This window comes from Columba livia, chromosome 22, assembly GCF_036013475.1.
Source record: "Columba livia isolate bColLiv1 breed racing homer chromosome 22, bColLiv1.pat.W.v2, whole genome shotgun sequence".
NCBI lineage: Eukaryota > Metazoa > Chordata > Aves > Columbiformes > Columbidae > Columba > Columba livia.
The window spans coordinates 3174820-3189646 of NC_088623.1; the positions used below are offsets into that span (position 1 = coordinate 3174820).

Sequence of the window (14827 nt, forward strand, 5' to 3'; positions counted from 1 at the left end):
AATATAGTTCTCATGTCCCCCCCAGTGCCAAACCCGAGCAGCACAACCAGCTGCCGCGGTTGGGATCAAAGCGCTGCTAATTTGACGTTACCTCTGGTTTAAAGATCTGTGATCTTGTGAAAGGTTCTCGCTTGTCCTTGCTGCGAGAAGTTATTTATCTGTTGGCTGTTTAAACACATTTAGGGGTTTGAGAAGGAGGAGGTGGCTCAGGTCAGTTGTGGGAAGGATGAACCTGCGTGTGTCTGTAGGAAAGAGTCAGTCGATCGCTGGTTTCTTTTACATGGTGTTTATTTCAAAGCCATCGGTGTTCAGCCGGCCTCGCTCGGGCTGTTGCCAAGAGGGGACTCTGCGCTTGCTTTGAGTCTTTGACAGCGACAAGCATCAAAAAGTCAGCTCTGTGCGCTAAGGGTGCTCTGATGTACAAGGAAAACAGGTTCCCTTGCTTTCCCAGCCTCCGTTTTTTGTTTTCTTTTATTCTTTCTTCTAGTCACCTGCCTTTCTTAAAGCTTATTTTGGTATCAAAAGATCCCTCTGAAGCCTCACTACGTGTGCTTATGGCAACACTATTCAAATCTGTTGACCATTAACTTTGTAGAGCGCAGGTGTTCTCATTTCTTTCCCATAGGGTTTTCTTAATCAGCTCCGTGGAAAGTTCTATTTATTTACCCAGAATGTTTATTTGAGTTGGTTTTCAGTGCTGCCCAAACGAAATGCCCATTCTTCTCAATGCACTCGACCTATTCAGCCGCATCATAAACCTCTTCCAGTTGGGATTTTATCACTGCATCACTGTCTAAAGTCCTTTTTCACTTAACAAGTGAAGTCCACTTAGGTGTCAGTCTTGGATGACCCCTTGCCTGTTGGGGAAGAAATGATGCTCATATATTATCCATAGTATTTATAATTGAGAACTCTTGCATCTTTGATACTAAAAAACCAAAGGCAGCCCAAAAACCCAGGTTGTCTTTTGCAGGATCCTCTGATTCTGAAGCTTCCCGTGACAGATTTTAAACACTAGAGGTGTTACTCTTCAGCTGCTTCAAAGCTAAATAAAGCAAATTCTTCCTGGGTAGAACCGTACGTGGATTTAGAACATGAATGTAATAACAACTCCCTTTCTTTTCTCTTTAAAATCCCATCGGTTTCCCTTTCGGTAGCCACGGGTGAGCACGCTCATCCTCCCGCCTTTGGTGCCGTTCGCTTGGGTCCCTTTTCAGAGCCTGTTTTTGGGTCTGTCCGCAGAACGTGATCGTGTTCCAAGGCGACCAAAAGGAGATGAAAAGATAAAAGGGTAATGAGTGACTTGAAATGACCTAAATCAAGGTCTCCAGTGAGATTTGTGGCATTCAAAATGAGAGAACATTGAATATTTTTGTAGTTTCTTTTCGGTCTGGCATCCAGCCCGCGGGGCTGGAAAGGATGCGCCTCTTCTTGTTAAGAAAAAGAGGAGATAATTGATGGCGGTTTTACCTTTATTTTCGGTTCTTGTCTGGGTGTTTTTGGAGGTGACGGGATGGCAAATCCCAGCGCTGTTGTGAATGAGACAAGCGCCGGGGGAATGCGGTTCACCAGTAAAAACCAGTGGGGTTACTGGGGAGAACAGTCAACAATTCCACCAATGAGTGAGTTCGTTCCATCTTGAGCTGGATCATCACAGAGCTAAAACATGTCTGGGGATCCCTTATTTCACCCCTTCCTTCCTGACTTGTGCTGTTGGGAAGTGATTTGGGGCAATAAATAGGAAATAAACGCTTCCCTGAAATTCCCCACCACAAATAACCAGGTTTGCTATTTTTAAGCACCAGTTTTTTTGACTGATTCTTCCAAAGTTCTTTTTGCTCCACTGGGATTAAGTCTTGAATGAATGTTTTCTTGAAGATTTCTTTTTAGGCCTTTAAAGGCTTATGTGAACTGGCAGAGATTGCCCGTCCTAGACAGCAGATTTATACTTGAAAACTTTGAGATCTTGAAGCTGCCGAGAAGAGCGGCCGGTTGAGAGCATCGCAAGAATCATTTCGCTGCCTTTTGTCCCGGGGTTTTGTTGATAATTTCCTATATCTATGGGAAATATTTGATGTTGAATCAAAGCTTCACTGTTCCCTGTGAAGCTGAACCTTGGAGCTTGGTGAAGATTTTCATTTGAAACAGGAGAACGGTTCCGAATGTTAAATATTTCTCTTGGTGGCAGAGCCGGTGGGAAACGGGTGTTGTTGCTGATTCCCCATCCTCTTCTTGCAAAGCAAAGATCTGTTTTGTATTGTATTTTGTATTGGTTTGTATTGTATTTTGTATTGTTTTGTATTGTATCGCCGATTAGGGTGGACTTAATCGTAGCAAATTCCTGGCTCGTTGGTGATTTTATTTTCTACATGTCCCAGCTCGGTTTGAGGTTGGACCGTTCACCATGACGTGTTTCACGGAATGGGTGTTCTCGGGGCAGTGACAGTGCGTATGTCTATTATTACCGATGGCAAATTGGTTAATAATGTGGTTAAGGCTAAATAAACTCATAGCGCAGACTGTGTTGCTTTCGTTGCCTAAGTTAATATTTTTATACACCGACTATTAACTTTCTGGCTTGGAGTTTCTTACTGGGCTTTAATTTTAGTCCTTTTGCTCCGCTCAGTGCAGCTGTTTTGTACGTTGGTTGCGGAACCACCCGCTCAGGCCTTGGGAGAGTTGAACAGCGAGCGGTGGTTCCTCCCTGGGAAGGCTTAAAAATGCCCTTAAATACTCCAAGCTCGGGGCTTGAACTCATTTTCATCAAGCCGAGCAATTTTCTTATGACTTAATTACTGTCATTTCGTTTTGGGTAGAGGTCGGTCCTTATTTTCTCCTGTTGGCAGATGGAGTGATGAGTCCAGCGAACACAGTAACTGGGAGAGACCCAAGTATCTGAGCTCCCCTTTGGATCTGGCTTTTTAATTTGCTTGCCAAAGGCTTCCTTAATCATATTTTCTTTGATGTGCAGCAAGCTGCAAATTGGGAATAAGCAAAATCCGTTTTAACGAGCGAGGAGTCGGCGCAGATGACTCAACCTTCATCTCTTTTTAAGTCCCGATTCCAATTCGCTCCCTGTTGGTAGCGAGTGAAATGTCACCAAATGTTGGCGCTGTCGGAGGAGCTGGGAGTGAGTCCCCATCTCTGGGGGCTCCGAATCCTCCCGGCGGGGACGCGGAGCCTGGACGGGAGTGGGAGGATGAATCATTTTCTGGAGGAGCTGCTGGTTCCACACAGATGGAACAAGAAATTCTGCCTGGGGGTTTGCACATGTCTGACGAGCCTCTGAGGCTCGAGTAACATGATTTTTTTTAAAGGCTGATATTTCTGTGTCAATTACAAATGAAAAAAAATGCGTAAATGTGACCCAAGTATGTTATTTTGTGAATGAAGAGTCACTTATTACATAATTATGAAGTCATGCTGCGATGTGTGCGGCATCCTTAGGCGATGGCGTTCGTTCCCGGTACGTGCCAGCCCGTTTTGATGTGTTTGACCTCCTCACTGATGCTGGAAGAGAGCTCGTCTTGTTCTTGGAAAGCAGAGGCGCAGCCACGGCTTCTGATCCCAACCTCTGCGCCGTATTTTGCCTGATTTACTCAGTATCCATCATCTTCATGAGCGTAGATACCATGAGAGAGCATAGCAGGATTGCAATACTTTTACAAACCTTTTCATATCGTTCGGTAGAAAATTGCTGGCTTATTGCAGATATACTGGGAGGCAGTGGGATCACAGAATCCCAGAATGTCAGGGGTTGAAGGGCCCTGGAAAGCTCATCCAGTGCAATCCCCCCATGGAGCAGGAACACCCAGATGAGGTTACACAGGAAGGTATCAGCCACTCCTCCCAGCTTGGTGTCATCAGCAAGCGTGCTGATAGTACATATATGGGATATGGGGGCATATACATATATGGATGTATGGGGGCAATACACTGCGCAGTCTCCTGTAGTTCTCTGCCTCTATTTCTCATGGATAATCCTTAAAACCGTGTCCGGGATGCAGCAGGAGCGGGCTCCTTAGCAAGATTTTCCTCTGCTCCTGTCTTTAAATACAATATACACTCTGTGCCGCTTAATTCCCGGGTAGGTTTTTAAAATCCAGCCCTCTCGGAGCCGGGGGCACCACCGACTTCCCATCCCGAGCTGGCCTTCAAAGAGAAACTCGCTTGTTTTAGCCTTTAAATAGCTCTGGGATGGGAGGCGGATGGCGCGAGCACACAATGCGGCCCGCGCCGGGCCGGGGGGTTTGGGGCTATTCTTAGCTGACAATACCCGGAACGAAAAGCCGTAGACGCCACAAGGCGTTTGGGCCATTGTGTGCGAGCGATATTTTTAATACGCAAAGCCAGAGGTCTTGCAGGTTCTCTTGTGCTCCTCATTGGAGCCTCTTGCTGGGGACAGTGGAGGTTCAGAAGGAAACAGCTGCTAAGCCGTTGCTTTTAAATCAGGGTTAAATTCTGCTCGCATGGGAGAAGGTTTAAGGCGAACAGGCTGTACGTGTTTTCCCCTTTGAGCGCTTGGAAGGCGACAGTTTTTGCAAAGATGAGTCAACTCTGAGTTCAGAGTACGGCTGTCTCGATACCTTTGTGTTGATGTTTCTGTTTTCAAAGGAGGTTCACGCATGGAAAAGAAAGGGGATGATCAGTGCGCGTGTTACCCAAAAGCTCCGGGGAAGCCGAGTTGAGTTCATCTTGACCTCGACTGCTGTCAGAAATGAAGAGCGTTTCTCGGCGTTTTGCTGGTTCAGCCCGTCACTCTGCTGATTTTTCAAGGAACGGGGGTTTTTCAGACCGAGTGGGTGGAACTTGTTTGCAGGAAAGCGAGCTGGTAGGTCAGCATCTCTGGTGCAGGTCACTTGGGTTCTGCGTGTCCGTAGACGTGTCGGTGTGAGAGAGAACCTCGATTTCAACGACACAATCCCTGTGTGAGCCCGGGAAATCAATATTATTACACTTAAATATTTACATTGCAAAACACCATCTTATTCGAAGCCATAAATAGACAACTACATCTTATTTTTCACGATATGACGTGTCCTTTTCAAGTCTGCTTTTCTCAATGTGCCTTTTTCCCTGTACCTTCCCAAGCTTTAGAGGAAAAAAGCAGCAAGTCCACAAACCGAACGTCGCTTTTTCTGGCGTTAAGGGGAGGTCCTTGGAGACAAATTTGCTATTTTCACCGTTGATAAAGGCGTTTTGGATGGTTAATGATAACTGATCTTTGTCTTTCAAAAATATTAAGTTGAGCCCCAAAAAATAACTGGCAAGTGTCTGGTTTTGGAGATCTGAATGTGTTGGACAAGGAGCAGTTTTGTCGTAAGTCGTTGATGCAGTTTTTGAAAAGGGGGAAGTGAAACTTCTTGCCGAGAGAATTTTCTGTTCGTTTTATTTTGAGTGTGTTGTGAAATTAAGGAAAGAACAAGCGGATATTAAAGTTAAAATTTAGATGGTTGTGTATGCTGCAGCAAGAATAAACACTCATAATGAAGTGTATGGTGATGGTGTATTCATCAGGCAGTTTTGTACTGGCTGCTCTTTAACTGGGCTGAAATACAGGTTTGGAACTGAGCTCTAAGGAGAAATATTGAGCAGAGCAGTGATGGGGTTAAACCGTAACGTTGTTCAGGGCGATCTGCAGCGGTGGTGATTTGCTTTGAAACCCTCCTCTCGGAGAACGGTCTAAAATCCTCCTTACAACGCACAGGGGGAAGAAGTAGCTTCTCTTAAAATTTCTTGTGAAGCGTGGGGCTTCTTGTAAGGAAACTGCCGCCTCTTTCTGCTCCCAGCGCCTGCTGTGCTCTCGGACGGCGGGGCTGCAGGTGCTGTCACCGGGCACAGTGACTCTATCCTCAGCACCTCTGGGATTTGAGGAGGTGTCAAGGTTTACTGCAAGGTGACAATAACCTGTGGCAAACGCTCCCTGTTACCCCCTTGCCTTCCCTCTACCTTCTCCTTTAGATCAGAGAGATGATAAGGAAGATAAGAAGTAAGAAAGGGAGAATCACAGAATCCCAGAGTGTCAGGGGTCAGAAGGGCCCTGGAAAGCTCACCCAGTGCAATCCCCCCATGGAGCAGGAACACCCAGATGAGGTTACACAGGAAGGTGTCCAGGCGGGTTGGAATGTCTGCACAGAAGGAGACTCCACAACCCCCCTGGGCAGCCTGGGCCAGGCTCTGCCACCCTCACCAGGAACAAGTTTCTTCTCAGATTTAAGTGGAACCTCCTGTGTTCCAGTTTGCACCCATTGCCCCTTGTCCTATCACTGGTTGTCACCAAGAAGAGCCTGGCTCCATCCTCCTGACACTCCCCCTTTAGATATCTGTAAACATGAATGAGTCCCCCCTCAGTCTCCTCTTGTCCAGCTCCAGAGCCCCAGCTCCCTCAGCCTTTCCTCACACGGGAGATGCTCCACTCCCTTCAGCATCTTGGTGGCTGCGCTGGACTCTCTCCAGCAGTTCCCTGTCCTGCTGGAACTGAGGGGCCACAGCTGGACACAAGATTCCAGGTGTGGTCTCCCCAGGGCAGAGCAGAGGGGCAGGAGAACCTCTCTGACCTACTGACCACCCCTTTCTAACCCACCCCAGGTACCATTGGCTTCCTGGCCACAAGGGCCCAGTGCTGGCTCATGGTCACCCTGCTGTCCCCAGGACCCCCAGGTCCCTTTCCCCTGTTGATGCCGTGGCGGAGCCTCCCCCTCCCCCTTCCCCAGCCTTGGGGGTGGACGGAAAACACACCATCATTTTAAAATATTTAGGGGCTGAATTTTTCTAGAAACATCAAACCCCACGAAGCTTTAAATTTTGCGCAGCTTTCTTCAGGTATTTCTAACAAGTGCGTTTTCTCTGATTTTTTTGGCCCAACTTTCAGCTGCTCCACAAGAGCAGGATTATTTCCTTCCCTCTGTCCCTGCTTGATAAAAAGGCTCCTTTTAACTTCTCAGAAGTGGAAGGAAATGACACTGGGCAAAGTTCTGCTCTTCAGCGGACACGTACCTACAGGACGCTTAATTTCACGGTTTCAGGGAATATTATTATTATTGTCATTGTCAGGGAATACTCTCAATATTCAGGGAATTCTATTATCTAATTAGTACTGGGAATCCAGATTAACACTTGGTTTTGTGTCTCATACTCTCACTTCAATTGATTCAAAGTTATATATATGAAAAAATACGTGTTTGTTGGGGTTTTTTTTGACTATTTTAGTCATATTTTTACACGACCATCTCAACGAATGATGCGGTTTGTGTGCGTTTTTTTGGAAAAAGCCTTATTTAGGAAGCAGGCGGAGGGACTTGGGGGAACAGAGAGGAAATAATTTTGCAGACAAAGGTTTAATTTTATTTCGATTGCAGAAATCACCTACTGGGCAAAAAAACTAAGCAGAATCTTGTCTGGCTTCCAAACAGTGTATGTGGTGTGGTTTTTATTGAGTATTTCTAAGTGGTAAAATGTGTGTGTGTGTAAAAAGGAGGACGGGAGTTTTACTGTCAGTTTTCTGACAAGGGCACATGAAAAATGAGCATCTCCGTGTTCCTGCCCTCTGATGAATGGGTGTTGCTGCAGCTGACAAAGGACACATAGAAAAATGATGATTCACCCAAATCGAGCTTTGCGGGCTCTGTCAAATATTCATTCCCCCTCTTGACGAGAGGTGCTATGCGGTTAAAATATAAGTTACTTTCAAGACCAGTCCACTTACACAGCTGAATATTCATAGCTCTCAAGGAATGACCTGTGTGCTTCCTATAGCTGTGTAGGAAATGCTGCTCGGGGTCCCTTGGCTTTCAGTGAGTATTCCCCGTGTAAACTTCTCATGAATGTGAACAAAGACTGAGCCAAAAAGCAAGAGAGAGACCGGAGCAAGACTTCTTCAACATAAACTTGTTCCGTAATTTTAAATTAGCCTTATATATGCTTTTCTTAGGTGCGCTCTATGTGAAATAAAAATGATGCTCCAGTTTGATTTCTTATGTAAACAGTTAAGACTGTTTTATCATAAACTCTCATGCTGGTTTAAAGAGGCATTACTTTGATTTTCTGTAATGGTTTTGGTTTAATGGCGGGTGTGGGGAAAATAAGAGGTTGCTCTGGTGGAAATCAGCTCTGTCATCAGTGTCCTCTGCGACCGTGGGCAAATAACTTGGCCCTTTTTGATCTTGCTGAAGTCATCTGCAAAATGTCTGTAATGATGCTTATTATTCACCTCTCCTGGAATGTTCACGGTTAATTAATAGTTCTCAAAACCTCCCGGGAACGCGCATGGCCGTGTCTCCACCGGGACTGGCAGGGAGGCAGTGCCGACGGGTTCGGGCTGCTTAAATAGATTTGACTCATCTTGTTGACTTCTTTGGCCGCTCGTCTTCCTCCTGGATGGGCTGGGAGTCCGGCCCGGTGTTGGGAGGAAGGCTCGGAGCTCCCTCATGGGTCACTTGTCCAAGTCCCCGGGCTGCTGGCCCGCAGCGGGTTTGGGCGCTCGCTGGGTCATTCCTGACCAACCAGGTGGGTCCATCCTGGCTGTGGTGGGATGGGATGTGATGGGACATGATGGGACGTGATGCTCAACCAGGGGCATATCCAACCTCCCATCTCCTGGGTCCTTCAGCTACAGGAGTTGGGAGGATTTGATGAGTGTGGTTTATCTCGAGTGTGGCTTATCTCAAGTGTGGTTTATTTGCAGTGCGGTTTATCAGAACAAGACTGGGGATGGGGAGGGCAAAATGTTGGTGGTACCAGGGAAAGGGGATCGTCTCCATGGCAGCTTTGAGATGCCTCTGCAACTGTGGTGCTAACCCAAAGTGATCTCGCACTTTTACCTCATCACCAAATTTTAATATGAAGCCTCATCCTGTTCACTTATCTTTATATTTTTAAGAAATATTCCAGGTCAATTGGCTTTGAAATATGAGCTTAAACACAAAACAAGGATGAAAATCATTGATGCAATTAAAATAAAAACAAGCCCACATTTATCTGTCTTTCCCCGAGCTGCCCAAGACAACCACGGAACTTGGCAGGGAACTGGGAGTGATTTGGAAATCTAGTTTGCTGTGCTTGAGAAGTGTTTACCTGTCCCTTTTTGTTCCTCTTCAGTTACTTCTCTATCATTTATGCATGTTAGTTACCAAAGAGGAGAGGGAGGAGAAGAAATCCTGAGGTGAAATTAAATTAGACACCGGCATTTAATCATTCTGCTTGTACCTCTAAATATATGACATAATTCACCAAAGGATTTTCCTTTCATTGAAGAGATTAAACTGCGTAAGTCATAAATTGCCACTTCTAGCAATTGTATTAGTTTGAAAAATATACTTGATGTTACTTTGCATGAAATATTTGTGTGTGAGGTGGTTTCGTGTGTCTGGATGGATGCTGCTTTCTCACCTATAGATGTTTTTGTGCACGGATGCATATGAACACGGTAGTCAGTGATGTATAGCGAGTTTAATTTGGGATTCCCAAAGTGAATCGAGGCAGTAAGAACATACGGCAAATGCCAGAAATAATGATGGCGTTGTGTGATGAATAATTCAATTCTGTTTAGTATTAAAATAAACCCCTCACGATATTTGACATAATGCAGATGAAACACTTCAAGGAAAGAAAATGTTGCGAGGTGGAAGGAGCGGTTGTTTCGCTTCTGTTTTAATCACCATCGGTAGAGGAAAATCTGAACGCTCAGGTAGAACAGAGACGTATGTGAAGTCCAAAGGGCTGCTGTGGACTTCTAAGTGCAAAGTCCCTTTCTGAATTAGAGTACTGATAGGTTTGGGGCCAAAGAAAATTAAAAAGTAAAAGACACACAAATATTTTTGAGCTCTTTTGAAAACGTTGTGCCACCCGTGATTCGAGGAGTGCGGTTTGGGCAGCGGGAAATGGCCATTTCTGCAGCTGCTGGGCGCTGGATCGGCTCGAGTTTTACTAAACGCTCATGGAGCTCATGTCAGGTGTCCTGTGTAGAAACGGAGAAAGCGAGGGGCAGGCTGAGTCGTTTGTTGAAGGAGTAGGAGTGTTTGAGGTGGAAATGGGTTGTCTGTGGATCTGGAGGTACCTGATGTTGCTTGTGAAGACGGGGGGGGGGTGAAAACCTTAAGCAGGGCTGGAGGAGTCGAATCGAACATTTCTCTTTACCGTCTGGTGTCGGGTACCTGATGGCACAGGCCGAGGTGGACTTTTCACCAACTGAGCAAAACCAGCCCACTTTGTCTTTTGGTGCATCTGAACTGAACCCTTAAGATGCTGCTGGTAATTTTTACAAGCCCTTTTTTCCCCACGTGTATTTTGTTGGCGTAACATGTAGGAGAAGCACGAACAACCTGCAGGACAATGAAACGCAGAATGATCCAACATCTCTCTGCGTCATGGCGATTTCAGGATGTAGTTCTAGCTGCTTGGGGGTATTTTTTCTTTAATTGTTTTCTGGCTTCTTTCTACAGTAAGGGATGGTTTTCCTAAGTGCTTTCTATGGAGCACACCCATGGATAGCAATAAGAAGTGAAGCGGAGCAGAGATGTCCCACGGTTCGAGCAGGAGAACCTGGCTTGGCAACGCTTCAACTCCGCTTTTGTCTCCTGGGACCTGTTCTGCTGTCTCTTCCTGATGGATTTCCATCCTAGAATAAACAGACATTCAGTCGAAAGCCAGCATGAACCCCTCCCTTGACGGAGGAATTTGGGCTCCTTTGTGGAACCGCATTCTTCATTCAAATCTCCTCCTGTTTCGGTACCCGGTTCCCTCCCTCTCCCCACGCCCAGGCGGCTCATGGTTTGCAAATGAATTAAACGTGTTTTCCAAAGGGTGTTTCTGGGCATTTCCCACACTTTTGGGTCAGCCTGATGCTCGCGCTGATGCTCCCGAGGTGATCGCTGCTCTGAGCCCTCCCTGGGCGAAATATTTCGCTCTTTCCTGCCTTCTCATGGTGTTTAAAATGTTCTGTGGTGGTGGATGGCTCAGCCCGCCTTTGGGCAGCAGTTAAACTGCCCTTCTCGGACCGTGACCACTTGTGCAACACCCCCTGGAACCCCCTAATAAGGATCCAGAAACTTCAATTGGAGTGCTGGCGTCAGTTTCCTGTGGAATTGGGAATAATTGGACTGAAAGTGTGTCTGGTGTGTGCTTAGATTATTCCTTATTGCGTTTATTCCCTTTTGTTGACTTCTTATATTTGGGAGCATACATCCTTGCAGTGCTTTTTCTTTCTTTCCCTCCCTTTTTCTTTCCCTCCCTTTTTCTTTCCCTCCCTTTTTCTTTCCCTCCCTTTTTCTTTCCCTCCCTTTTTCTTTCCCTCCCTTTTTCTTTCCCTCCCTTTTTCTTTCCCTCCCTTTTTCTTTCCCTCCCTTTTTCTTTCCCTCCCTTTTTCTTTCCCTCCCTTTTTCTTTCCCTCCCTTTTTCTTTCCCTCCCTTTTTCTTTCCCTCCCTTTTTCTTTCCCTCCCTTTTTCTTTCCCTCCCTTTTTCTTTCCCTCCCTTTTTCTTTCCCTTTCCTCCTCAATTCCCCCTTCTTTCCATAATTAACACATGGCTGCTTGAGGGAAGAATCTCAAAAGCTTCGAGTGGTTGGTATCGGAGTGTGATTAAAAACACCCCAGAACTTCAGAGCAACTTGCTTTGCCCTGGGCCGGAATGGGAAAAGCGTTTAAAGCAGGAAAAAAAGAAGCCAAACCTCTTGCATTTGAAAACGTTCACCAGATTTTTGGCCGCCCAAATACCTGTTCAAAAGTTGTTTGGAGAACGTGTTATTTCGGGTTAAGGGGCTGGGGATGCTCGTTACTGTGAGGAGTTGGTTGGCGGGAGCTGTTTGCTGGGAATATGAACTGGGTTGTGTCTGTGTTGCTTTCCATTAATAGTCCCCGAGTCAAAATGACTTTTAAATTGTTCGTTCTATAAATCCATCCTGCAAACCAGTCATTAAATGTACTTCTACTACCCTCCACAGTATTTTATCCAGTGTTCAGAAAGTACAAGCAAAGATTTGTTTGAATTTATTTTATTTATATTTTGGGTCATCTCTGGGAAACCTTTAACTGAGCACGGACAATCCTAAAATAGCCGCGAAACTTCCTGCAGGCAGAAATAGTTGTTGTCGCATGTAGCTTTTGGGTTTGTACTTGTTTGAAATGCATTTATAAACTTTTAATCGTTTGGAATAAACAGCTGAAGAACCTAAAATATAACGTTGCCCAAATGACTTGGACATATTACATTTATCAGGGGGTTTTGTGCACGCTGTGGATTAGGTGCTGAATAAGGATTTTGGTGCTGGGATTAGGGCACAGGGTCATTTCATCTGGATTCTGCTTTTAAACATCCTCCTGGAAAAGTCAACAGCGTGGACTTGGGTTTTGATAATGGCAAAGGAAACTTCAATGGCAATTTCGTTAGACACACATAAAGAAAATTAAAAAAATCTAAATATTTAATTTGAATTCGGCGCGGATTAAATGCCTCGGCAACTTTGTCAACGTGTTTAATTGCCTCATTTTGAGCCTTTGCTTCAAAGCTTTGTGGAACTGAACCTCATGTTAGTTTGAAGTCTGAACTGCAGATGAGTGTTTTTCCTGTGGAAAACCAATGTAGTCGCTGCACTGAATGGGATTCCAGCTCAAGGATGCTTAGAAATAGGAAATGTTCATGGTACCGCTTGCCACGGTTCATACAGCTGCAATAAGGGCAAAAAACATCGACTGCCCTGTTGCTTCAAGTGACACTTTTATTGTCGCCAGAAAAGCTGCTGGACGTGAGTAATTAGTGATGCAAATATATGATAGTTTAGGTATGAAAATAGGAGTGTCCTCGGTACTTCACGGAGACTCGCCCCGGTTTGTGCTTCAAAGGATGTCTTGCATCCTCTTCTTTCATTTCACTAATGCAAAACTCCACTCATCTCACACCTCAAAATGATTTTATCAGACATTATTAGAAAGAATTTCAGCGACTAACTCCCACAACTCTGCTTGTATGTTTAAAACTGCTAAGGGATTCTTGTTGATCTGTATTACGCAGTGCTAATATTTCTCCAATGGGTAAGGAATATCCTGGTTTCTAATAAAAAATTTGCCTTTTCCAGGGTTTGCAGTTTCTGTCAGGATTCTGAACCTGAATCCCCATCCTGGCTCTGGTGTTAAACAAAAGACTTTATTTCCTCCTTTTCTACCATTTTCACTTCAAAGCCTCATTTTTAGATCACCAGGGAGATTTGGCCTTCCTGGCCACAAGGGCCCAGTGCTGGCTCATGGTCACCCTGCTGTCCCCAGGACCCCCAGGTCCCTTTCCCCTACGCTGCTCTCTAATGGATCATTCCCCAACTTATACTGGAACCTGGGGTTGTTCCTGCCCAGATTCAAGACTCTACACTTGCCCTTGTTATATTTCATTAAATGTTTCCCTGCCCATCTCTCCAGCCTGTCCAGGTCTCTGATGGCAGCACAGCTTCCAGTGTCACCACTCCTCCCAGCTTGGTGTCATCAGCAAACTTGCTGACAGTCACTCTATTCCATTCTCCAAATCATTGATGAATATATTGAATAATACCGGCCCCAGTGCTGACCCCTGATGCACTCCACTAGATACAGGTCTCAACTGGACTCTGCCCCATTGACCATGAGCTCGTGTTAGCGCTGTGCGTGCAGCTTACTGCTTGGTGACTTCCAATCCTTCTGCATAGTTGTTTCTTATGTGCTGGGCTGGGGTCCTGCCAAGCCAGGGACAGCTGAAGGCTTTGAATCTGCTGGATTCAACCTTCCCTTGTGTGGTTTGACCCTGTTTTGCTCTGATTTGTGCCATTGTCTTGAGCGTGTTCACGGGAGGGTCCAAGTTTGGCTCCGTGTGGGTGAGCAGATCGTGGTTCATTCTGGGTGGGAGCCACGGGTTGGTGGTTCTGGTTTTATCATCCCACTCCTTTCCCAAGCCTGTCATCTCTTTATACAGCGTGGCGTTTAGGACGGGGTGGGAACGTCTTGAGAAAACCACTGTGCAGATCCACGGAGATGCAGCCAGATATCGAAAAGCAGCTTGTGTCGGCTCCTGGTGCTTTGTGCTCGTGCAGGCTTGGGGTTCACTGTGTTCCAGTTAAAATAGTTAAAGCTCATCGGTAGGAAGAGTTAAACCCCGGCCTGGGGAGATGCTCTTCACGTTGCTCAGAGCATGAGGGATAACAGGGCGAGGAGGTCTCTTGGGCTGAGTCCATCCTGGTGTGGGATCACCAAAGAATGCACAAACTCTTTGTTTTGTAATTCCACCTTCAGTTTATAGGATGCTTAAACCTAAAGCCATCATTTTGGTAAGTTCCTTTACAGAAGCCGAACGCTGCAAGGTGCAGCTCCGGTCAGACGTGTGTGTGTCCACGTGGGTAATGGTTTTAGGATAGCGTGGATTCTTTCCAGGAGCTTTGTAGAAAACGTTTGCTGTTTGGTGTAGTTTGAGAAGTCGCTGCTGTTCTGGAATGCTCCATAATTGCACCACAGCTCCTATAATCTGCTCAAAAGAAGAGGAAAAATCAGTCTTTAAGGATTACCTACTAATTTCATTTGCTGCATCCTCCCCAAGATTGTAGAGTAGGAGCGTTTTGGGACCCTGGGATTCTCATGTGAACAGCCACCCATGTAATTTAAACTAGCAGACTTATACAAGCAGGAGCAATCAATTCATGAAGATCATCCAAATATAAGCAGGTATGGGGGTAGTTTATAATATAGTGTGTTAATATATAGCGTATCTCTTAGCTTGCCTGTGATGTAAACTACTGGTGATCACCTTTCCCTGGAAGTATTAGAGGAATCATCGCTTAAATACCACAAGTTTATTCGAGGACAATTACCTTTATGATAA

General features: G+C 45.6%; 1 protein-coding gene and 1 long non-coding RNA gene across 11 annotated transcripts in view; both read left to right on the plus strand.

Annotated features, from left to right (window-relative positions):
- SRGAP2 (SLIT-ROBO Rho GTPase activating protein 2) overlaps positions 1-14827 on the plus strand; it is a 91414-nt gene that overhangs the window by 12735 nt on the left and 63852 nt on the right. For 2 of the 10 annotated variants that reach the window (XR_010467582.1, XM_065038647.1), the window contains exon 1: positions 8341-8505. The exons of 6 other annotated variants lie outside the window; for them this stretch is intronic. Coding sequence is in view for 3 of the 4 variants with exons in the window: in XM_065038647.1 (XP_064894719.1) it covers positions 8427-8505 (79 nt within the window). In the remaining variant the exon portion in view is untranslated. Of the gene's footprint in view, positions 1-8340; positions 8506-14827 lie in introns of those variants that run through there. 2 more of the 10 variants (XM_065038648.1, XM_065038653.1) reach the window with 1 other exon arrangement.
- LOC135576039 (uncharacterized) lies at positions 9123-10646 on the plus strand. The gene is made up of 2 exons (XR_010467583.1): positions 9123-9264; positions 10440-10646. It is a non-coding gene; the product is annotated as an uncharacterized LOC135576039 (long non-coding RNA).